This window comes from Pelecanus crispus, chromosome 2 (genome assembly GCF_030463565.1).
Source record: "Pelecanus crispus isolate bPelCri1 chromosome 2, bPelCri1.pri, whole genome shotgun sequence".
Taxonomy (NCBI): domain Eukaryota; kingdom Metazoa; phylum Chordata; class Aves; order Pelecaniformes; family Pelecanidae; genus Pelecanus; species Pelecanus crispus.
Genome location: NC_134644.1, coordinates 3,537,135 through 3,560,614, shown reverse-complemented (window position 1 = coordinate 3,560,614; position 23,480 = coordinate 3,537,135). Strand labels below are relative to the sequence as shown.

General features: G+C 51.7%; 1 protein-coding gene across 1 annotated transcript; it reads right to left on the bottom strand.

The window, feature by feature from the left end:
• Nucleotides 1–6,741: 6,741 nt before the first annotated feature.
• Nucleotides 6,742–12,179, bottom strand: IBA57 (iron-sulfur cluster assembly factor IBA57). Its single transcript, XM_075705270.1, has 3 exons — nucleotides 11,899–12,179; nucleotides 10,198–10,544; nucleotides 6,742–8,924 (listed from the first exon to the last, which is right to left on the bottom strand). Exons 1-3 carry the CDS (start codon nucleotides 12,177–12,179, stop codon nucleotides 8,533–8,535), a joined length of 1,020 nt encoding a protein of 339 aa, XP_075561385.1. The 3' UTR covers nucleotides 6,742–8,532.
• Nucleotides 12,180–23,480: the final 11,301 nt, after the last annotated feature.

The following is a 23,480-nucleotide window of genomic DNA, read 5'->3' as shown; positions in this document are numbered from 1 at the left end:
ACCTCATGTTTTCTTCAGCTACACACCCTTTCAAATACCTCTGCAGCCACTGAAATCCTCCCCTAGTAAGCAAAGATTTCGCACTGCCAAAGGCCCTGCTACAGAAGTGAAAGAAACCCCAAGCTTACATTTTTGGTCTTCTTGCTTTACAACCAGTCTCAGCCATGTAATGTCTGATGTCACTGGAGTACCAGTATGTGGAAGTACTATGGGAATTGTAGTCTTTCCTCTATTGTGCAATAGCTCCAAGGTACGGGATGCAGGACCGTGAGCCTTAGGAAGTGTCTCCTTCGCGCAGGGGCTTACGGGGACTGCCCGAGGGATACAGCTCAACTGCTTTATTTAGCCAGGAAACGCTCCTCAGATGGGAAAGAAGAAGAGTGTGGGGGAGGTTTTGAAATGCACCTTCTCCTCCTTCCCACACAACAAGTAATTTCTAAGCAATTACTCTCAGGTGATCGCATACTTCCAAAACCATTTTAAGCTGTAATCGGGAGACACAACCCAGGAAGGAAATTTTAATTGCTATGGGGTATAACAACATTGTATTTAATAGTACAAGAGTGTTTATGGCACATTTGTCGTCCCTTGTACCTCTGGGGTTTTGGTATCTCCACATGAAAAAATAATTCACTGGAATGAATGTTTTTTGTCAGTGGTGATGATGCACCTGCCACTTTTGTTCCTGTCTCCCCACTGAAATTTGGCTCACCCCAGCTAAGTAACTATGAAACTCTTTGCAGCGTGAGCAAATCAAGCCCTACGCTTCCTGTCACAAGAATTAAAAATAAAGGTTATTTTAGTTAAAGGCTTTCCTTTCATGCTGAAGAGCTGTACCTAACTTACCTTCTCCCTCCTTTCAGCCAAATAGCTCGTCGACAGTTACATTTGATCACCTTTTACACATTTTTCCTTAATGAAGTCATTGTTTTCCCACAATTCTTTGCCTTAACTCAGACAGATGATGAACCCTGATCCTTCCCTCACAGATTTTTAATGCTACAAAAAAAATGAAGAAATATAATTTAAGCAAATTAAGAGATCCAGAGAAAATGGAACAGAGCCATTTTCATCTTTTTGAAGAGAACAAGAAAAAAATCCAGGTATAATATAATATAGTTTAGTTGCTGGGAAGTGTAGTCCATCATCAGTCAAATATTGGTACAGAGTCTTGAGACTAGGGAAAAAAGAGAAAGCAGAGGACTAACAAGTTCTGCCTACATTTTTTCCAAAAAACTCAAGATAACCTTCAGCACACACTTAAGTGAGCTGAGTTAAAACTAAAAATATATGTTGTTCACCCTGAACAGTAAAACTGCCCCAAAATCCATCTTACAGAATATGAGAAAACTCCTAGGACAGCTAGAAGCGTTATCAGAAAACCATTCAGTCTTCAGTTCTTCAACAACTTAATGCAGGCAGGCTACAGACAAAAGATCTTAAAAGCGAGGGGGAAAAAAAGCCCCAACAGCTTTCTCCAAAGTTTTCTTCTGTTCCCGAGGCATTTTCACCAAGCTATAGAGACAGCGCCTTGTTCTGCAAAGTCCTTCCCTCCCTGCTATCGCCGTAGACTACGCAAAGCGCTGCTAAGATGCACTGCAGAGTGCCACGCAGCACGTAACCTCCTCCAAATATCCTTTAAGTGTATTCCATACAGCTTTTCTGACACAGCAGTAAATGGGAAATGAGGTCACCCCTCCCTAAAAACCTCAGCCCTTGTTTACATTATTGCTCTTCTCCCTCCGGTTTCTCTCCACAAAGCCGTAGCGGCATTCGGAGACGGCGACTGTCGTCCTCCAGCTTCTCCAGCTGCCTGATGTAAGCACATTTGAGAATGACAACATATAGAAACATGACACAGGAAGCTTTTATACCCATTGCCACGTTTAGGTTTTTGGAATAGCGTACTTGTACCAGTGCTGTTGATGGTACATGCTGAACTCAAGTGTTTCAAGGGAAAAAAAAAAAAAAAATCAAAAATCTCAAGCCATGCTCTGACCAGGGATTAAAGAAAACAGAGAAAGCCCAAACATTTCCAGTGTTATGGCAGCACAGTACTAAAGTACATCCAATAATTTTAGTGATATGAGTAGACCCCAATAACTTCAAATGAAGTCTGACAGCAGAATTTCGCATCATTTGGCCTGGGCAAGACAGAGGGAAAGAGAGGAAATCCAGACACGAATCCACAAAAACAGTTTAGGCGTAAATTATTTCCACCAGCTTGAGAACAGCGTGTTACACAAAAAAACCACAAGACAGCCTTTTCTGAAAGGCTGAGAGTCTACATAAAAGCAAAACACCACACAGGCAAAGGGTTGGGAGAATAGATTGAAATAAAAATGTAGCGTATCTCATTGCTACCATCCAGCAGAAACCGTGCTCCCAACAATATTCTTATGAAGTAGCTAAAAGCAGTAGTAGCTACGCCCTCCTCTCGAAGCAACATGCACGTAAACACGTGCATGTAAACAGAGCGTGGCTTCAGTGGCAACGGCTGTGACCAAGGGGAGGAAAGCTGCCAAATTCCCCTGCCCTGAAAACGCTGGAGAAAACCAGGCTGCTGGAAAAGCAGGACCACAGCAGGCTGTGAGGAATACGCTGCCTTTGTGACTCTCATCTGTGCCGTATTCGGATACCTCCTGAAGATTTCAAAGGTTTCAGCAACGCGTTAAGAGTGGGTAAAAATACTGAAAATATTAATAAAGCTACAAGTATCTGTAAGGAGTCTTTAAACTTGCTAACATCAAGTAACTCAGCGTGAAGATGCTCATACACAACCTCCTAGCGTCAAGCTGGCCACAGCAGTGTGAATTCATTTGAGTAATCATAAAATTGTTTAGGTTGGAAAAGACCTTTAAGATCATCCAGTTAAAACAGCAGATTGCAGAGATTTTTAAGAACTCGGTGCAACATCTGTTTATACAGTAGACTTAAGTATTAGCAGTCATTCTTCCGGACACCTCACCACACCAAGACAACTTTTTTGGCTTTTTACTGCAAGAGGAAATGTAAAAGCCATAACAATGACATCAAATGCTTCCAGTAAAAAAAAAAAAGGGGGGGGGGGGGCAGGGGGAGGGAAGCAGAAAAGAAACCTCCTTTTTCCTGAAAGCAACCATTTCAATGTGTCCCGCTCCACAGCCTCAGCAAGTGCCTCCTGCCTTACCCTACTGGGATTTCACGCTGCCACACTCGCTTACTTCACAGCTCTCACGGCTCGCTTCTGCTCCCTGTGCAGCACCACCGCTCGGCCTTGGTGTAACCAACGCCCGGCTTTGGTGTCACCACCGCTCGGCCTTGGTGTAACCAACGCCCAGCTTTGGTGTCACCACCGCTCGGCCTTGGTGTCACCACCGCCCGGCTTTGGTGTCACCACCGCCTGGCTTTGGTGTCACCACCGCCAGGCTTTGGTGTAACCACCGCTCGGCTTTGGTGTCACCACCGCCCGGCTTTGGTGTCACCACTGCTCGGCCTTGGTGTCACCACCGCTCGGCTTTGGTGTCACCACCGCCCGGCTTTGGTGTCACCACCGCTTGGCCTTGGTGTAACCACCGCCCGGCCTTGGTGTCACCACCGCTCGGCCTTGGTGTCACCACCGCCCGGCTTTGGTGTCACCACCGCTCGGCCTTGGTGTAACCACTGCCCGGCTTTGGTGTCACCACCGCTCGGCCTTGGTGTCACCACCGCTCGGCTTTGGTGTCACCACCGCCCGACTTTGGTGTCACCACCGCTCGGCCTTGGTGTCACCACCGCCCGGCTTTGGTGTCACCACCGCTCGGCCTTGGTGTCACCACCGCCCGGCTTTGGTGTCACCACCGCTCGGCCTTGGTGTAACCACTGCCCGGCTTTGGTGTCACCACCGCCCGGCTTTGGTGTCACCACCGCTCGGCCTTGGTGTCACCACCGCTCGGCCTTGGTGTCACCACCGCTCGGCTTTGGTGTCACCACCGCTCGGCCTTGGTGTCACCACCGCCAGGCTTTGGTGTCACCACCGCTCGGCCTTGGTGTCACCACCGCCAGGCTTTGGTGTCACCACCGCCCGGCTTTGGTGTCACCACCGCTCGGCCTTGGTGTAACTACCGCTCGGCTTTGGTGTCACCACCGCTCGGCCTTGGTGTCACCACCGCCAGGCTTTGGTGTCACCACCGCCCGGCCTTGGTGTCACCACCGCTCGGCCTTGGTGTCACCACCGCTTGGCCTTGGTGTCACCACCGCCCGGCTTTGGTGTCACCACCGCCCGGCCTTGGTGTCACCACCGCTCGGCCTTGGTGTCACCACCGCCAGGCTTTGGTGTCACCACCGCTCACGGCTCTGACTGCCGGGCGCGCACGGATCCCTGTCAGGGCGGCTGTGACAGGCGAGTGGAAGAGGAAGATAGCCTCGCTTTTTCGCAGATACGGCCTTTATTTACACGGTTCTGCTCTCCCAGCACCCCGGGGCTTGCCCTCCCTCCAGGGCAGCCCCCAGACCCGCTGCAGCTCCCGCCCCGCTCCTCGCAGGGCAGCGGCCGGTTCCCCCCCTCGCAGGAGCGAAGCCCCTCACAGCCTTCCCCTCCCCACACACGGACACCGCCCGCCCCCTCAGCTCCGGGGCCCCCAGCCCCGTCCTGGCAGCGGGGAGGCAGCGCTGGAGGCCTCACCTCTGCCCGGGAAGCCCCCTCAGGCCGAAGGGCCGGGGGCTGGGCGCTGGCCGCCACCATCTCATCGCCCTCCCGCCGCCCGCCCTGCGCGGCCGGGAGCGCCCGGGCAGCGGCCGCCGGTGGGAGAAACCACTGCGGGGGGACGGGGGGGGGGGGGGGGGCGGGGAGGGGCGAACCATCGCGGGGCGGGAGGGGGGGAACTGACGCAGCCGGGGGGAGCACCCAGAAAACGGGGATGGGGAAGGGGCTGCCCCCCCGGAGAGCAGAGCCCCCGTTTTCCAGCTATGTTTAGTCTGAGACAAGCATCGTGGCTTGTGTCAGGGGTAGGGTGGCCAGCAGGAGCAGGGCAGGGATCGTCCCCCTGTACTCAGCGCTGGTGAGGCCGCACCTGGAATGCTGTGTCCATTTTGGGCCCCTCGGCACAAGAAGGACATTGGGGTGCCGGAGCGTGTCCAGAGAAGGGCAGCGGAGCTGGGGCAGGGTCTGGAGCACAGGGCTGGTGGGGAGCGGCTGAGGGAGCTGGGGGTGTTCAGCCTGGAGAAGAGGAGGCTGAGGGGAGACCTGATCGCTCTGCAGCTCCTGGCAGGAGGGGGCAGGGAGGGGGGTCGGGCTCTTCTCCCAAGGAACCAGCGATAGGACGAGAGGAAATGGGCTCAAGCTGCACCAGGGGAGGTTTAGGTTGGATATTGGGAGAAATTCCTTCATGGAAAGCGTGGTCAAGCATTGGACCAGGCTGCCCAGAGAGGTGGTGGAGTCCCCATCCCTGGAGGGGTTAAAAAAACGGGCAGAGGTGGCACTTTGGGACATGGTTTAGTGGGCACGGGGGTGTTGGGCTGATGGTTGGACTGATGATCTTGGAGATCCTTTCCAACCTTAGTGTTTCCCAGTTTTACTTTCCTTAAAAAATAATCCAGCCCCCAAGCCAGGAAATATGAAATTCCTACTCTACCCTTAACTGGTTTAGTGGTGGACTTGGTGGTGTAGGTGAATGGTTGGACTGGATGATCTTAAAGGTCTTTTCCAACCTCAACGATTCGATGATTCTAAGCACCTGAGCAGGTTGCCTGATGGCTCCCCTCAGCCACCATGCTCACGCTCAGGAAAGCACGAAAACCTGACAGAATTGCACCACAAAAGTGTCTTTTTTCCTGCCCCAAGGCAGCAGAGGGGCTGTGTGGGCCTGGCGCCGGTGGTTTATTTCTCAACATTTCCTCCTTCCTGCAGAAATCGGTTACTAAAAGTGCCGCTGGGAACACGTCAGCCCTGCGGTGTGTGGGTATTCGCCCCTTTTTGGCTGGCTCCGTGGCAGCCTTGGTCGGCAGTGGAGCTCCTCGCTCAGTCCCACCTTGGCTGAAGATTTGCTCTGTCGTGGATCGTCAGCGAGGCAAACACCTCAGCAAAATCAACCCCGCACCCACGCAGCCGATACCCCGGCCTTCCAGCTGAGCTCACCTGGCTAAAGCTATTAATGATGGAGCTGGTGGTGAGGGGGAATAAAAAATGAAAAGGATAACATGGATTGGGGCTGCCCTCTCCCATTCCTGCCACATCCTTCCTGCAGAAGTGATCTCGCACCTCTGAAAAAACCAAAATAATCACCCCGCATGCGTGTTTTGTGCCTAAGCACCCAGATTCGCGAGCTGCAGCTGTTGGCAACAGAAAAGCCTTTCAAATGCGCTAGAAAGACAAAAGGAACGTGTGTGTGCCAGCAAAAAGAGACACGGGGCTTCCCCTAAGAGAAGAAACGCGGCGTTTGTTCAGGCTGCGCGCGTACCGGGACAATACGAGCGTTCTGAGCAGCCTTTGCACAACGGGCGGCAGAGAGGAAAAGCTGCTTCTGGCGAAGCGGCACCAACATGGGCAGCACAGCCTGGCCTTTGTCGCATTCAGAGGATCCAGAAAGGGCGAAGCGCTGCCGCTCCGTTTATTTTCCAGCAGAAAGGCTTTGTTACCAATCTCAGACCTGACAAAGGGGTGACAAACAGTGTGAGACACATTTCTTGTCAGCAAGCAACCCGAAAAAGTATTTTGTTGTGTATCTTCACACCAGGTAAATAAAAGGCAGCGTCTCTTTCAGACAAGTCACATGTAAATTGCTGATCCGACAGACTTTTAATGAGATATTCCACAAACTCATTTTACAGCAAGCACAGGGTTTTAACCAATATTAGTCAATATTATTTATTAGCCAATATTATTTTCACAAATTCCCTTCACAGTAACAGTGACACTGAAACAGTGGCAGAATGTGCTTCAGACCTTTTTTTTGTTACAAATATGCATGCAAGAGGTTTTTTGTTTTTTTTTTTTTGGTCTGCATGGGATCTCACCCGCTGATCTCTCTCATCGCGCCCTTCCACACACGTGCCGTTCCAAGAGCAGGCGCGCAATGGATTTATTGTAATACAAAAATACGTAGGGCTCCTATAAATTACTGCGGGTTGGCAGGGTTAGGAGGCACAGAGCTGGTTGGCTGGGGGGGCAGCAAAAAGGAGAACACTGACTGCAGAAGCAAGAAAAAGCGCGAAGAGGGAAGAGCAAGCGGGAGCCAGAAAAAAGCAGCAAAGAAATCCTGAGGTACTGGGCTGCTCTGAAAACCCACAGGGGATGGCGGATGGAGAAAACCTCGGCTAGAGACGGCAGCAGGGACTCAGCCCGGACAGGTTTTTGTACGAGGGGTACTGAGAGCTCTCGGAACAAGCGTGGTGGTGAAGCAGCCAGAGAAACGAGCGCGGTGAAAATCCCGCACCAGGAACACCAGGCTAAGGCAGGAGCGCCTGTGGCATTAACCCCTTCTCCAGGACCGCAGCTCAACGCCGAGGGAAGGAGCAAAGGGCTGAGACGGGCACACGCTGTCCCTTCACCAGCTTTGAGGAGGGATTGAGGTAACCCCTGCCACAGGCTTCAGGAAAGGGCGGAGGATTTTTCTACGAGATGACAGAGCAAAGATGGATAGGCCAAAAAAAACTCCACCCCTCAACTGTTGTTGGCAACTGGAGGGCACGTGCTTCCAGTAAGAGATGACTCTGCCAAGCACCGGTACACCGACACAATAGTCACCCCAGGGCACGCACTGGTGCACCTTATTTCTGTAAAATATCACTTCCCTCTCTGAAACGGCCGTTTGAGCGAAGGAAGCGTGCATGACTGAGGTCAGGAGCGGCAGAGGAGCTGGCTGCGCTCCCTCTGCCGGCGCTGAAGCAGGGGATGGGAGCGGGATGTTTGAGAGCTTTCCCACCAGGGATGACTTCTTGAAATCAAGGTCTGAGATGTGGAGCACAAGGTATTTCTCTTCCCAAACACAATTAGCAGTTAGAGTGGTGGGAAAAAACACCCGCACAATCAGTAAATTTAAGAAGCAGCTCAATGCAAGGAGTAATTTGCAGTGAACACTTGAGCCTGAGTACATATCTTACGCAAGGTAAGAGCAGCATGCTCCCCATTAAAAAAAAAAACCCACAAAATACTTTAATACCACAGAACGGTTGTTCTGAACAGAAACATTCAGTGCATACAACGGAAAAACTCCCACTCCAGTCTGAACACACCCTGCGCCCTATGCAGAGTGGTGGACTGAAAATTCAGCAGGAGTCCAACCCAATGACACGTGGCACCCCCTAAATAAACACGGGGCACCCTCAAAAAAAGGCGCTTTTCCCTACGTACCCTCTACGGGTTTCTCCACAACGCTTAACGGGTTATCCTCCTGTCCTCAGCGCCGCGCCGCCGGTTTGGGTTCCTGCTGTTTAGTCCCGATTTGAAGAATCCTGTAATGCTCCCCCCGCTCCATCAACCACCACAAACAACATCTGAAGGCAGAGCCTCCTTCCCAAACTTACCACGCAAAATATATTCCCAATAAGGCAAACGTGCGAGCGGTGGTTCCTCACTTATTTACTAGCGGGTTTTGGCCACCACTCAGGTATATTTGCAGTGAGCTTCACTTTATCACCTGCTATATTTAGGTAGAGCGGTTCATTTACATTAGCTAACCGCAGCAAAGCTATACCAAGTTCACCCCCTCCAGCCCGGAACTTGCCGGCTGACTTTCCCGATTCGGTTAAGATCTCGGCACCCTCGGGAATGCTGTCCTTGGGAAGAGGAGCTGAAAAGTGGACTGGGAGCAGACGTTTGCGAATGACGCCCACGTGGTGGGTCCTGGCTGTCAGCTCCTGTCCAATGTAACAGCCTTTGGTAAAGCTGATGCCGTTCATGTAGGCCAGGTTTGATTCCAGCGGGAGGGCTACTCCAGGAGGGAGATCTTTCACACCTTCGGGAATTCCTAGGAAAAAAGTGAAACCAACAGGTAAATGCGGTAAGATCTTCAGTATTTAAGATTTCTGGAATATGCCACCTCTGCGAGTCGTAAAACCAGGAGAACCCATAAGAAGCAGTGTGAAATAATGAACTTCCCAGTACTCCGGTTTGGTCTGAGTGAAATCATTAGCCCTAAATGACGTTTGCTCTTAAAGGTAAAAAGAGAACTGCACTGAACCTGATTTCATGAAGCTTGCAGCACTTCACAACCACACCGGTGGAAATTCAAAGCACCCAGAACGATGCAGACTGCCACCCAAAGGCACCAACGCACACACAGCACCAAAATCCTTCTCACCCACGCCCCACAAGCAGACTGTAATGTCAATAACAGTTATTTTATTCAGAGCTAAAGAACATAAATTGGCCAACTGTCTTTCTTAAAGCCCAAACGCCAAATGGCTGTACAAGTAGTTGTTCTTTTTGTGACCGATGACACAAAAATACTTTTTTTTTTTTTTTTTGAAGCAGAGCATTGCACCCAGCTTTCTGCAGTGGCACAGCAGGACAAGCGCTGGTGTTTCAGGGAGGTGCCCACCACCACGGTCCAGCCCAGTCTGACCCATTAACAGCTTCCCTTTCCCAACCAGATGGGCTCAGGTCACTGTTTATAAGCAGAGGACCATCATCTTTCAGGCTGCCAATTAATTTAATCCGCTTTCTGCGCAGACGCGGTAAAATCAATGGGAGCTCTGCACAGGCACAGGGGTTCCCGGGACCGAGCTCCCTGTCAGATCAAACGCCCACACCTTGGCCTCTGAGTTAACTCTGCGAATCCAGCCATATGTTTTTAGGAAAGTAAGCTAGGGTGTTTCCTTCTCCTTCCTTAGCAACAAGGAAAACACACAGACTGTGCGTAATCCCAAAATAATCAAAATGACTCAATCCACCAAAGTTTCTCTCTAAGAAAATGAATAATCCTGGTTTTCTTTTGCCGTTAGCATTCCTGACCCGCCGCCCCATAATCTTAGTAATAGGAAACTGTACCCAAATAGTGATTCTGCCACCAGGCAGCACTGTAACTACCAGATCACTTTTATCCTCAAAGTAGCAAATAATACCCGTACTTACTAACAAGTTAAACACATTGAGACATACCAATGCAGCTTTTCTAATTTATTCCTCCATCTTATATCAGCGTATGGACTCTGATAGTAAGATGAAACTGTGCTAATACATAAATAAATAAATTTCCCAAAATCCAGCAACACAGAGTGCAAAACAGGACTTGGCTTTACCTTGTTTATACCTGTGCCTGTGGTAATCCTGAACGTTTCCGATACAACTCCCAGGGATAATCTCCAATGGATTTGCTCCTTTCTTTGTAATCAGCCTCCAGCCCATGACTTCTGTTCTGGGGTCAGGAGTTAAAATCAGAGCCTGGTCTGCACATTTAGCGAGGGAATTGGCAATGTCTCCAGCCCGCTCCCCGGGGACAACAGCCCACAAAGAGAGGTCAAGGCAAGGGGCGATGTTTACTTTCCTCCGGATCTTGTACAGTTTCAGATGTTTTTGTATGGCGTCCAGCACGCCGCTGTCACACTCCAGCAGGATGTGCGGCTCTTCTTCTGGACTCTCGTGAAGCCTAAAAAAGTAACACCTACAAGGTCAGAAAAACAAACCCCCGCGGCAGCAGAAGCCAACGCGCTTTATCTTGATCCTGGCGCGAATCCAGAGATCTGTGGAATTTCACCAAAGGCTGCTGGCGCATGCAAATGCAGCACTCAGCTCCCTGCAGTGAAATACTTGAACTTTTTCAGTCATTCATTCCACTCTTTTCTAGCAAATACTGCCCTCACCTCTCCCGGGGAGAGAAACAGGTCTGGCCTTACAGTTTTCTGTACCAGTCATGCTTACCTAAAGCGAGGGGACTTTCAGCAGGAGGAGAAGCTTCATTCAGCTGTGCCTCCCAAGGAACCAGTGATAGGACAAGAGGAAATGGGCTCAAGCTGCGCCAGGGGAGGTTTAGATTGGATATTAGGAAAAATTTCTTCACAGAAAGGGTGGTCAAGCATTGGAACAGGCTGCCCAGAGAGGTGGTGGAGTCCCCATCCCTGGAATTGTTCAAAAAATGGGTAGATGTGGCACTCTGGGACATGGTTTAGTGGGCATGGTGGTGTTGGGATGATGGCTGGACTGGTGATCTTAGAGATCCTTTCCAACCTTAGTGACTCATAGTTTTTACTTTCATTAAAAAATAATCCAGCCCCCAAGCCAGGAAACATGAAATTATGACTCTGCCCTCAATTGGTTTAGTGGTGGAGTTGGTAGTGTAGGTGAATGGTTGGACTGGATGATCTTAAAGGGCTTTTCCAACCTCAACGATTCTGTGATTCTATGATTCTATGTTAGGTTAATGGTTGGCCTGGATGATCTTAAAGGCCTCTTCCAACCTAAACGATTCGATGATTCTATTCTATTAATTACCACACCGCTAACGACTGACCCGACAACGCGCGAGCCCACTTTTTCATTGACACCGCATCTGCGGCAGGTGGCTGTACGGTGTAATTATTTTACCTCATATTATCATCCGGCCCCTGGGGGACAGCGCAAACCGCTCGTTTCAGGTGCTGCCCCAACGCACCCCCAGACACCGCGCCTGGGCCTGCCCTCAGGGCCGCTTTTACAGATATTAAGATCACGATGCTTTTCGGCTGGGATAACTCGCAGAGACCGCAGCCGGTGATGAAAAATAAACAGAGCAAGGGCTGGTTTGGTAGGTTTGTTTTTTGTTTTTTTTTTGGCACATTCGTTTCTGAAGATAAGGCGGGAACGCCGGAGGCACGGCTGCGTGACATGGCCGCTGACAGGAGCGGCCTGCGAGCGCCGAGAAGCCCGCCAAGGCCGCGCGCCCCCGTTTCCATAGCAACAGGACCCCCCCGCCCCCCCCCGGCAGTGGTCTCGCCCCGCCCCCCCACGCCCCCGCTTGGTCTCACCTGTAGAGGATGAGGTCATACAGGCAGCGGCCCTGCACGTTGAGCGCATGCGCGTAGAGCGCGCGCGGCGGGCCCGCCGCCAGCGGCGTGACGTCATTCGTGACCAGCCCCTGCAGCAACGGGGCGGCCTGGGCGCCCCGCACGGCCAGCAGCGCCCGGCCCAGCGGGAAGCAGGCGGCCGGCCCGCTCCCCCCGCCCCGCCACAGCCGGCGCAGCGCGGGCAGGGTTCTCGTTGTTCCTGGTGCCGGTGCCGCCGCCGCCGCTCCCGCCCTCACCAACATGGCGGCGGGCAGCCCGAAGGCTGCTCGCAGGGGCCCGCCGCCGCTCGCCGCCGCCGCCGCCATCTTGTGTGTGTCCGCCGGGAGGGCGCCACCTGCCGGCGGGGAGCGGGCGCCGCGGGCCCCGCCCCTCTCCCGACCGCCCCGCCCGTCCCGAGCGGCGTCGGGCAGCGATCGGGCAGGGGCCGGGCAGCGATCAGGAAAGGGTCTGGCAGCGATCGGGCAGGGGCCGGACAGGGGCCGGGCAGGGGCCTGGCAGCGATCGGGAAAGGGTCTGGCAGGGGCCTGGCAGCGATCGGGCAGGGGCCTGGCAGTGATTGGGAAAGGGTCTGGCAGCGGTCAGGCAGCGATCAGGCAGGGGCCTGGCAGCAATTGGGAAGGGGCCTGGCAGGGGTCTGGCAGCGATTGGGAAAGGGTCTGGCAGGGGCCAGGCAGCGATCAGGCAGGGGCCTGGCAGCGATGGGGCAGGGGCCTGGCAGCAATTGGGAAGGGGCCGGGCAGGGACCTGGCAGTGATTGGGAAAGGGCCAGGCAGCGATCAGGCAGGGGCCTGGCAGGGGTCTGGCAGCAATTGGGAAGGGGCCTGGCAGGGGCCTGGCAGCGATTGGGAAAGGGTCTGGCAGGGGCCAGGCAGCGATCAGGCAGGGGCCTGGCAGCGATTGGGAAGGGGCCTGGCAGGGGTCTGGCAGTGATTGGGAAAGGATCTGGCAGGGGTCTGGCAGCGATTGGGAAGGGGCCTGGCAGGGGCCTGGCAACGATTGGGAAAGGGATTCGCAGGGACCTGGAAAGGATCGGGCAGGGGTCTGGCAGCGATCAGGCAGGGGCCTGGCAGTGATTGCGCAGGGGTCGGGCAGGGGCCTGGCAGTGATTGGGAAGGGGTCTGGCAGCAATCAGGCGGGGGCCTGGCAGCGATTGGGAAAGGGCCTGGAGGCGATTGGGAAGGGGCCTGGAAGCGACTGGGAAGGGGTCTGACAGCAACTGGGCAGGGGCTTGGCAGCGACTGCGAAAGGGTCTGGAAGCAATCGGGCAGGGGTCTGGTGGGGATCTGGCAGAGATAGGGCAGTGGCACATTTGGGGAGCAATTGCAGAGCTGGTCCTGGGCACCCCCAGCTCTGCGCTCCAGCTGCAGGGAGGGGCAGCAGTACCCCGCTGGTCCCTGTGTTCCCGTGCCGGGCATGGGGACAGTGGTGGTCCCTGCCATGGAGGGAGTGAAGGAAACAGCCTGGAATAAACCCACCTACTGCGGGTTTGTGGTGCGAGTCCTTGGGGGCTGCCCAGGCTACCTCTCCCCTGCTCTCCTGGCTGCTTTCAGCGTTCCTGCCCCCTTAGTCATTCCTTCCCCCGCTGAGCCTTTAATCCTCTGGAAATTGCAGACAGATAGGGTATGTACCCATTTTTCTCCAGTGGTATTTTGGCTAGCACGCTGGAAAACGTTGCTGCGCCAAAGGTTCCTGTTTTCCGCTCTATTTTAATGCTCCGTTACTTCTGTTTCTGTAGGACCCATCAGCTGCCCCATCCTCATTTAACACTCCTGGAAAAATGGTCAGTAGGTCTGTTCTGGAATAAACGATAGTGTTTGACAGTGGGAATTTCTACTGAACGACATGGCACAGAAATAAAATCCCCGTGTTAAAAGTGTGGAGCTGAAGGCGCTGTTGTTCCCTTGCCTCTTTCACGTTCGTTAGCGCTATGGGAAGTGGACTCTGAAGGGCCCGGGTAGCCCTGGGTTTAGCTGCAGCTCATTACGCTGGAATTCATCCCGCAGTTCAAGAAATGGCCGTGAGTCATGCCTGTCATTTGTGATTGCTTTTCTCTGGTTGTTGCTAGTCGGTTTAAGGCCATTCTGCCCCTTGCTGCTGCCAACACCAGCACATGTGTGGCTCTGCAGCAAGGGGGGGCTCGCCTGGCCCAAAATGAACCCTGCAAAAAGCAGCCACTGGCATTCATCGGGACAGGCAGCGCCGGTGCCGACCCCCGGCGCAAATCCCCCAAACCTCATAACCCTGAGCAATGGGGCTCATTTTTTGGGAGCTGCAAATGTGATGGCAGCAGACAACACGTTCAACCAGCTGCTCCTCGGCCAGGACCGGGTGTTGCCCGCGTGTCCCGGCAGCGATAACCTTATCACACATCCCCATGCGCGGGGGGACAGATGGGCTGCGAGCGATGCGACGTGGTCGCCCCTGAATTCAGCGCTGGCCCTGCTCGGAGGTGACACTTGTCAGGCAGCTGCACAGGCAGAGCAGGTGGAGAAATAAAAACAGGCAGCGGATGCGATTTGAGGTGACCTTGCCGTGCGAACACGCTCTCCCTGGCTGCTGGCACATGCCTCGTGTGAAAAAACGGGGCGGAGGAAGCCTGTCTTCCTCTAAATCAGGGCTGAAGATACAGAGAGCTGATGCCCATCCGGGTTTTTTTTCCTCTCCTTGGAGCTGTGCTTTGCTTTTTAGAGGTCTGGGAGAAGGGGGAAAGTCACCTATCTGGAAGCACAGCTGGGCTGAGACTCTGGGGTCCAACGGGCACCGTGGACCCGCAGCTGGGTTCAGCTTTGGCTTTTCTTTGCCCGATACCACATCCCTGCTTCACCCACCAAGATACAGAGGCAGATGGTGGCCACCCCACGAGCAGCCCTTTGCCAGCTCTAGACGCATGCCCGAGCTGCCTCCCAACCACCGCACATGTTGTATCAAAGCTCACAGAGCATATTTGAAAGGGTAGCAATGGAAAGAAAAGTGAAAATGGCAAAGCAGCAGGAAGCCAGGTTGAGCCTTTATTTGATTTTTCCATTTCCTACAGATTTTATTCACTTTTCTCTGGGTTTTCTTTTCTTTCAGCACAGAGTTATGCTGCCAGTAAAGTAGTAGTTAAATGTTTCCGTGGTCAGAAAATACAACTCTGCCAGTTTAGTGCATTAAATTGGCTCAGGGAATGGTTCGAGGAAAGCCATAGTGTGGTCAAGACCTGCAATGCTGAGTCGGGGGAGGTTTGTGCCAGCCCTCGCTGAGCGTGTGTCTGCCTTAACTAAAAGTAGGGGACCTGAAACCTGGTCAGAGGGACGTGATTCCCAGAGCTTTCAGTGAGATTAATTTGGCAGACGTTGGGTGATTCTTCCCTGTCCTCCACATCCATCGCTCAACACTGTTTGGATGAAGTTACAGTGACTTTAAATCCCACTAGCACAGCAGGACCCGTGTCCAGCGGCATCAAATCCTCCTGGCTTTGCTCATGAGAGCAATATTGCACTCGGCTGATACTCTCCCGTGGGATTAATACTGTGGGACTGAGTAATGTCATCTCCCTTGCTGGCATCTGCATTTGGAGCAGAGGTTGCGTCTGACCTGCTGTGCTTCAAGCAGCAAGCGTGGCATTACATGGATCTGTCTGCTGTGTTTAAAGCTCCCAGACATCGCCATGGATCCTCTTTCGGGCCCTCTGAAGCCACAGTCTCAGGTCAGCAAGTGAACGAAAAGGAAAGTGTGATAAAAGGAGTCTGTGTCCTCAGTTCTCCATTATCTATGCTTTGAAGGCAGTTTAGGAGCAGCAAAATGCCTTGGTGCTGAGCGGGGTTGGCAGGGGGAATTTTGAACAGCAAGTTCTCTGCGATGCTCAGTTGACTTCTGCCAGTCTCTGGAGTAAAATATCTAAAGTTATACCGGGAAAACAGCCGTCTCCTGTATGGAATTCATCTACTCAGATGTGGACATCCACACCTGAGTTGGCTGAGCTCCTTTGTAGGTGACAGAGATGAAAAAACACTTTTAGGATGCTTCGTTTCACCCCAAAGCCTCTCTGTAAACTGAATCACAGCAGCTGCACCTAAGAAGTTCCCCTTCTCCCCATGGAATCCACGTGATCCTGGGGGGACCAGCTCCATGCAGGCACCTAATGGTAGTGGAGATCCGTCTCTCCTCTGTACCTAAGGCTCTCCACATCTCGGTGAGACCATGAAAGCTACAGCTCCCTCTTATTCGTGATATGGCACCCACATCAGCCTGATGAATTGTCCCCCACCAGCTTTGTCACTTCTAGCCGTGTTTGTGGAAGGAGAGCTGGTGGCACGGGGTGGCAGGGCGACAAGACGCAATGTCCCCGGCTAAGCCCTATCCCAAAGGGGACATCCCCTGAAATCTCCTCCTCGGTGGAACATCTCTCATCCAGGCAGGTGTGTCAGGGCAACTCAGGAACCCTTCTCACAGCTAAGAAAATGGTGAAAAAGGGCAGAGATTCTCTCTCTGTTCCTCACCAGTCCCTGGGCAGTTGCACAAGCTGCCGGCAGCCTCTTGCTCCGTCAGCTTTCCGCTCTCTGCTCTCCCACTGCCCGAAACCCTGCCGCGTTTGGGGCTTGCCAGCTGCCGCAGCAGCAGGGCACCCATGGCTTCCACCCACAAGGACTCATCCTCGGCGTTTATTCATCCATAAGTCGGCTGCACTGGCACAAGGCTGGGATAACTGCTGCCTCTGTGCAGCCAGCCCTGCAGGTTAATGCTGGTGTAATAAACTCATTTTCTCCAGCTTTTTCTTGGGGTGCTAAGCATGAACTCTCATCCACAAACCCATGTGAGCTGCAAGTATCCAACCCCAACCCGGTGCATTAAATACTCCCTAAACTGCGCTCCAGGAGGTCAGTCGCAGGCAGCCAGCAGCCGGGACACAGGGCTGTGGTAAACCATAGCAACACTTCTGGCATGAGGACGATATCCCACAATCTTGGAGAGGAAAACAGGGACTGTGGCTGGCCTGGGCAATGAAAAGGCCAGCGAAGATAATTCACTGGGGGAAAACTGCAAGGACAACAGGCTGCACGCAGAAATAAAGCGAAGTGGCAGCTGAGTTTGCGAGGAGTGAGTCTGTGCACCAATGAGGCTGTTCGGTGTTAGTGGGGCTGAAAATGAAGGTAAAGCTGTTGTTAGCATTTCCCTAGGGGGAGTGATTAGGAGCTAGTGAGATGCTGTTGACAGGAATACCGTGCAGCGTGGAGCAGCTAATGAAAAGATGGGACTTGTGATCCCAGAGAGAATGGGATGCTGCAGAGTCGCTGGTATTTTTAGCCTGGCTTTCTAAAAAACTGAGGGTTTTTGCAATTGCTCTGTGTGTTCCTAAAATACAGGCAGATGGAGGCTGCTTTTGCTCTTCCTCCTTCTACTGAGCATTAGATTCAGGGGCCCCGTCCCCCTCTGGCTCTGCCCTTCCTCCGTGGACACTGTCCCCACCATGCTCTCCAGCTATTTGGAGGTGACCTGGGGACAAGAGATGAGGCTGCTTCTCACTTACTTACCCCTCACTGATGCCAGTTGCCTGAGCCATCGGGGCAGGATGTGGTTGCTCGTGGGTTGGGGCACAGAGACCTCAAAGACCCTGGAAGCGAGGGATGAAGGCTGCTAGCAAGGAAGACTTGCTACAGGGTTCATTTCTGCTTGACTGTGGCTAGCACCCACGTCAAGCTAAGGTCAGCCACCCATGGGTGCTTCTACATCCGAGTAAGTCTGGTACCAACACAGCAGCCAACAGCAAGGACGAGTTTACCCTCAGACCTTGCTGGTTTGAAGGACACGTAGTTATTTATCAAAGTTTTTCTTTCTTTTGGGTGTTTTATGTAGCACTGCAAAGATGTGACCTACGAGGCTAAAGCGCTTCTGACTATTGACCCTCCTTGTGGACTTGTCAGGGGATCCTGTTCTTCGCTATCTCTTGGTGGCAGCTGGTCCTGCTCATGCCAAAGAAATTGTAAAGATGCCACGACTGCCAGAGAAACAGAAAAAACCACAACTTTCTGTCCAGAATTTGTTTCCTGAAGACTCTTTGGACAGGGGTTGTGAATGAACGTGTCTGTCATTTTACGAGAGGAGCAAAGACTGCGGTCGTTTGGAAAGGCAGGCTTTCTCACAAGTGCTTTCCCATCATTTGCTCAGCTTGAATCATCGGTTTCTCCCAGACTATGCAAAGTTTTCTTGCTTTGAAAGTACAGGCTTTCCTAAGCAGTTTCAGCTCCATGCCTGAAGGAGCTCTAGGCAGTGATTCATCAGAGAGACAACACATCCCAAACAACTAGAAGGTCAACTACTTCTTAAGGCAAAAATATTTTGCGGTGATTTATAGCTGTATCTGGGAAACCAGAGCTCTTACATGGCTAAAACAGGCAAATAGTAGGTTGAGAAGAATTTCTTGTCATCAACACTCAGCGCTCTTCTCACAGAAATATCACACGCTTTACATACTGTAACAAAACGTAAGCTTTATTCCGTTTTATTAGTAATGGAAGTGGAATAGCCAGTTGTAGAGTTGGACTGATGTATCTTCCTCTTTTGACCAGTGTTTAATATTCTAACTACAGTCCAGATGTAACATTTACAATGAAAAATACTTACAGATTCAACCTCATACTCAAAAAAATTCTAGTACAAATACAGTTAGTACATAAAAAAAATGAACAACAAAAAAAAAACCAATCCCAGAAACTTCGTAACAGCACAGACTGGTTATGGCCTTGAGTTAAGTTCAAGTATTTCCCAGTGGAATGCAATGCAAGCAACAAGGTAATCTGGCTTTTATGTGGGACATTCCTGGCCCTGAATGGTAAGAATAGAAATATAAGTATGGGCACTTTATCCAACCAAGTTTAGCATGAGAGTCAACATTTATGATTAGTTCAGCTACAAAGCTAAACCCATCTTGTGTGTGAACAAAACTACTAACCTGTGAAAAAAAAGGCAAAGCATGAATTATACTACTGGTGTTTCTTCCGTGGCCGACGCTGCCTGTCATCTAATTGAAATTCCTCGAGACGCCGGTTTAGTCTGTAATGGTTGTGATGGGTTTTTTGCTTGTGGTTATGCTTATTTCACCTCTCTAGCCTTTTTCTTTCCAAACTGACATGATAAAAGAGGGGATGCCTGCTCCTGCCCCAAAAGGAGTCACTCCTGCAGAGACATTAATATATGTTGGTCACCTTTGTGGTGGTGACTCAGTGGAAAAACACAATATCCTAAAACGGTTAGAGGCCAAGGAGTGGAGGAGGAAGGGGGGAAGTGAGCAACTCAATATATGTAATAATAATAATCCTTTATATTTCTAGGGCTGTCTGACTCATGCTGGCTCCTGTGTGCAGCTCAGATGGGATCTGGGAGACCTGGGGTCACTGCTCCCCAGGGTCAGAGCAGTCAGCAGTGTCCTCCAGGCTGGCTGGGACCTTGCAGGCAACTTTGCATGTCTCCCAGGCAGCCCATGACACCGGAGCAGTCCTGCCGGGGAATGTGCCCTTGTGCTTCTGTCCCTGTCAAAACGCTTGGAAAACAAGATCAGCTTCCATTTGCAAAGCATTTTATGCAAGAAAGTGTTTCAAGCCTGATAGATGAGCGGGGCTGGCTGGAAGGAAGGCTGAGAGAGAGGTTGTTCTGTCTCCCTGCCCAACGAGGAGGTTGTATTGATTGCCCAAGAGTCTGCCCTGGCTGTAGTACTTGTCAATACTGCAATTATTGACTTTCACTATGGAAAACAGTGTGTGTGTGTTAAATGTGATGGTGACACCAGCCGGGAGGAGGCTGCAAATCTGCTGTAGGACCAACTGATCATTCAAAACTCCCTTGTGCACTGGGTCCATGGTGTGAAAATAAGAAAAAGGCAGTCTGAAGGAGGGCAGGAAGATCCTGGCCGTACAAGCACACATCTGCAGAGAGGGGCAATCCCCATGCCTGCAGAAGATGGGGTTTCAGGGAGGACCAGGGTGGCAGATGGGTGCATGAAGAGGAGCAGGGTGGAAAGGTGGCCGAAGGGCCAGTGCTGCTGCACTGCTGGGAAGACATGGACTGGCTGGTGGTGGCTCAAAGACACAAAGGAAAACTGTGCTGGAAGAGTAGCTCTCAGAGAAGGGTTGATGAGATTGGAGCTGTTTAACTTAAAGCAGACTTCAGGAGGATGAAAACAGTCTTCAAACACCCAAAAGCTTCCGCAGACATTAAAGTCAAGAGATGTTCTCCATGCCTGCTGAGGAGAGCAGATGCCAGATGTTGCAGTGAGGGGGGTTCATTTTAGCCATTAAGGAAGAATGGAATGGTGGCAAGTTAGCACGAAGATCCATGGTCCTTTCTGGCCCTGTTGCTCTAAGTGTCTCTGAACCTGCAGCCGTGGAGCCCTGGGATCTCGTCCCATTGGGCACTGACCAGCTATATCATTGGGGCAGGGGGTGTAGCCCTGTGTATAAAATGGGTTTAATGGGTCAGTCAGGTCCCTGTGATCAGGTTCTGGGGTTTGGGGCTGAAAATCTGCCCCCTGCTTTCCCCACAGTGAAGCGTTTGCTAGGATGGTTTCCTGAAGCAAGAGCAAGGGAGGCACACGCCTGTTCCTGCACTTGGTGGCTCGCAAGTGAATCTGCAGGTCAGCGGGAGCCGAGGGGCTGATCTGAGTCATTGGGAAATGCTCAAGCCATGTCTGGGGCTGGGGGAGGCGTCACCAGTATGGGTAGCAGAAATCCAAAATCTGGACTCCTGCACAGCACAGCGCCTTCCAGCATTGCATGAGAAGGACAAGTTTTTCCAGGGCTGTGATATTGCTGCTCATCTCAAAAGAATCAGAAAAACCCAGGCAGCATCCAACCATCACTCTCAGAGTTTCCATCCTTCCCCTGGGATAGTGACTTTAAATACACACTGTTTCCTGTGGGACACAAGGCTGGTGATAAACAAGGAGTCACATCCATGTGGAGGACAAGCCATGTGCCCTGGACAGCTGTAATGACTAGGGAGCAAATTTCCACCCAGCAGCACCTCTGCTCTCCTCCCCAGCAGCCCTGGGCTGTGGACCTGCATGCATTTACCTTCATGATAGCACCACTGTCAGCAGCCAGCCTCTCCTGCATTGCCCGGCGCAGCCCCAGCCCAGGAGAACACGTTCCCACACGTGGGACAGGGACCGACAGCGCAGTTGGATATGTTTGTCTCCCCACCGCCGTGGTGTGAACTTTCCGAACCTTTCATTCAAAATTCACAGCAGAAAGGCCATCCCTCCACAGGACAGGTGTGTTACTCCTGACCATTGCTGGTTGGGGGATGCGCTGATCCTCCTCCTGGATGAGGCTGTCCATTTTCGAGGGGAAGATCCCTAGCAGTGAGAGCAGGCAGAGCTCCAGGTATTTTACTGATGGACCAGGAACCAGCGGGACCAGGAACAAGCCTGAAAGTATTCCCCAGACTGTTATGCAAAGCCATACTGAATATTTGTAGCTGGATACCTCATAGGATGTTTCTTTGCTTTCTTTTTAAACCTACTTTTTTGCTGCCAGCGCTGTTCTTTAATGGCATGGCAGAGCTCAGTCAAAGTTACCAGGCACTGAAGGCCATACTCAGGTGTTTCATACAGGCCAAAAGGCCAGACCGCCCAGGGAACAGGCATCCTCAAGGCTTTCAGAGACCAACCTCAAGGACATGAGAAAGACACCCAGCAAGAAGTCATGTAGATCCAATGGATAAGAAATACTGCCATAGAATCAGATGGAGACCTGCATGTGATTTTGGGTGGCTAGCATGGCCCCGAGAGAAAAGCTCGGCACAGGGACGGTGCTGCGTTTGGTGAGGATTTACTTCTTTTGCGTTATGTTTGATCTTGAAGGCTCTGCCTATTTGAGTGTTCCACAGTGGTGAATCAACCATTGCACTCTTGGGAGGTTGTGAGAGCATCTGCCAAGCCACAGGCATTTTGGGAACATCCCAGGCACGAAACCTGCTCTGAGACTAGGCAGAGTGGCGCAGTGACTGGTTTCAGCCTCTACCGTTCGGCAGGAGATGCTCCCTGTGCTCCCAGTGAGGAGGTTTTCTTTCTATTTTGTTACTGGAGGGGAACAAAGCCACAGCCCCACAGCTGTGCAAGACACACGGGATGAAACCACCCTGACAAAGCACGTCCTCAGCACTAGCAGGACCCTTGGAGCTCAGCAGCTTGGTTTTAACATGCCCCCAGATTTCTGTAGCTGCATGAAAACCACCCTAAACCCAAGCCAAGCTCAAAAAGCTCCCCATAAACTAGTGAAGAACTTCCTGCTACTGTCCTGTCCCCGCTGAAGCCAGATCTTCTGCTAAGCCCCCCAAGCAAGTGTGTGAAACCTGCCAGTTCCCCAGGGGAGGCTGGAGGCCAGAAGCCCGAAGACTGCTCCAGGATGAGATCAGCCATAGTCCTGGACCAGCCGCGTTTTCCCAGCGGAGGTGGAAGGCTGTGAAATTACCAGAGGGTTGATATTACATTTATATATATCTCTCTATGTCTATATTCACACACACATGTTCATATGTGTCTGTATATATACGTACATGTACACGCACACACATCATATACACACTAGGCATAGATCTGCCATCTGCCACTATTTATAAGGGTTTGATTAAACAGAAAAACAAATTTGCCAACACTGATCTTCCAATCTCTACTAATATTCAGCAAATAAAGAAGTCTAAAACCTTTATGATTTTGTTTTCCTGGTTGCATAAAGGCACTTTCTGATGATGTGAAGCAGCAGTTTGTTAAAAACTCTGTAACTGCAACAATTCCCATCAGAGCTGTAGCAAGCGCTACACAGGCACTGGTATGATGCAATGTCACTGCTCGCTCCTGCTGCGTAGTGTTTGGTCGTAATTGCTTTTTGCTTCGATGCAGAGGAATAAAAGACAAAAACCTTCAGCGCCATGCTACGCTTTTAGGTCTCCCTGTGTAAGACAATTGCTGTGTTTCTGCCCCATAACCTTGTGGCTCGCAGCATTGAACGATGCCTTCGTTTCCAGCGATGCCTGCTAGAGCATCTAACAATTCAGGCAGGACATCAGCTGTAAGTGTGTCATGAAGGTTCATGCAATACGTCAGTTGTTTTCTTTTCTTATCAAGGGATCAGAAATTAATTTTGATTAAGGATATTTAGTAATTAAACACTGCCTGACCTACAGCACTCTAGCCTCGCCGGGCAGGAGGGGAGCCGCTTGCTGTCAGCCTGACTTCTGAGCCACCAGCAGCTCCGCTTCCCATCACAGCACGTTGTACAGTCTCTGTTGGGGGCTCCTGTGGTGACCGAAGGGGTGGGAGATGCAGGGGGTTTGCTGTTGCTCACTGGAGGTTCCCAACTGGAGAACACATTGGAAGCAGGAAAGAAATGTCTTTTGTTAATGCACTGGAAGACAGCTCTAAATTGGTCTGAAACTCCTTTTCTCCCCTGGCTTCCATATAAAAATTGCGCCTGTGCCCTGTGAAACGAACCCAAACAATACCGAAAACCAGAAACAAACCAAAATAAAAACCCCACTTACGCTGCCCTCTCTCCTTTCAGATGAAG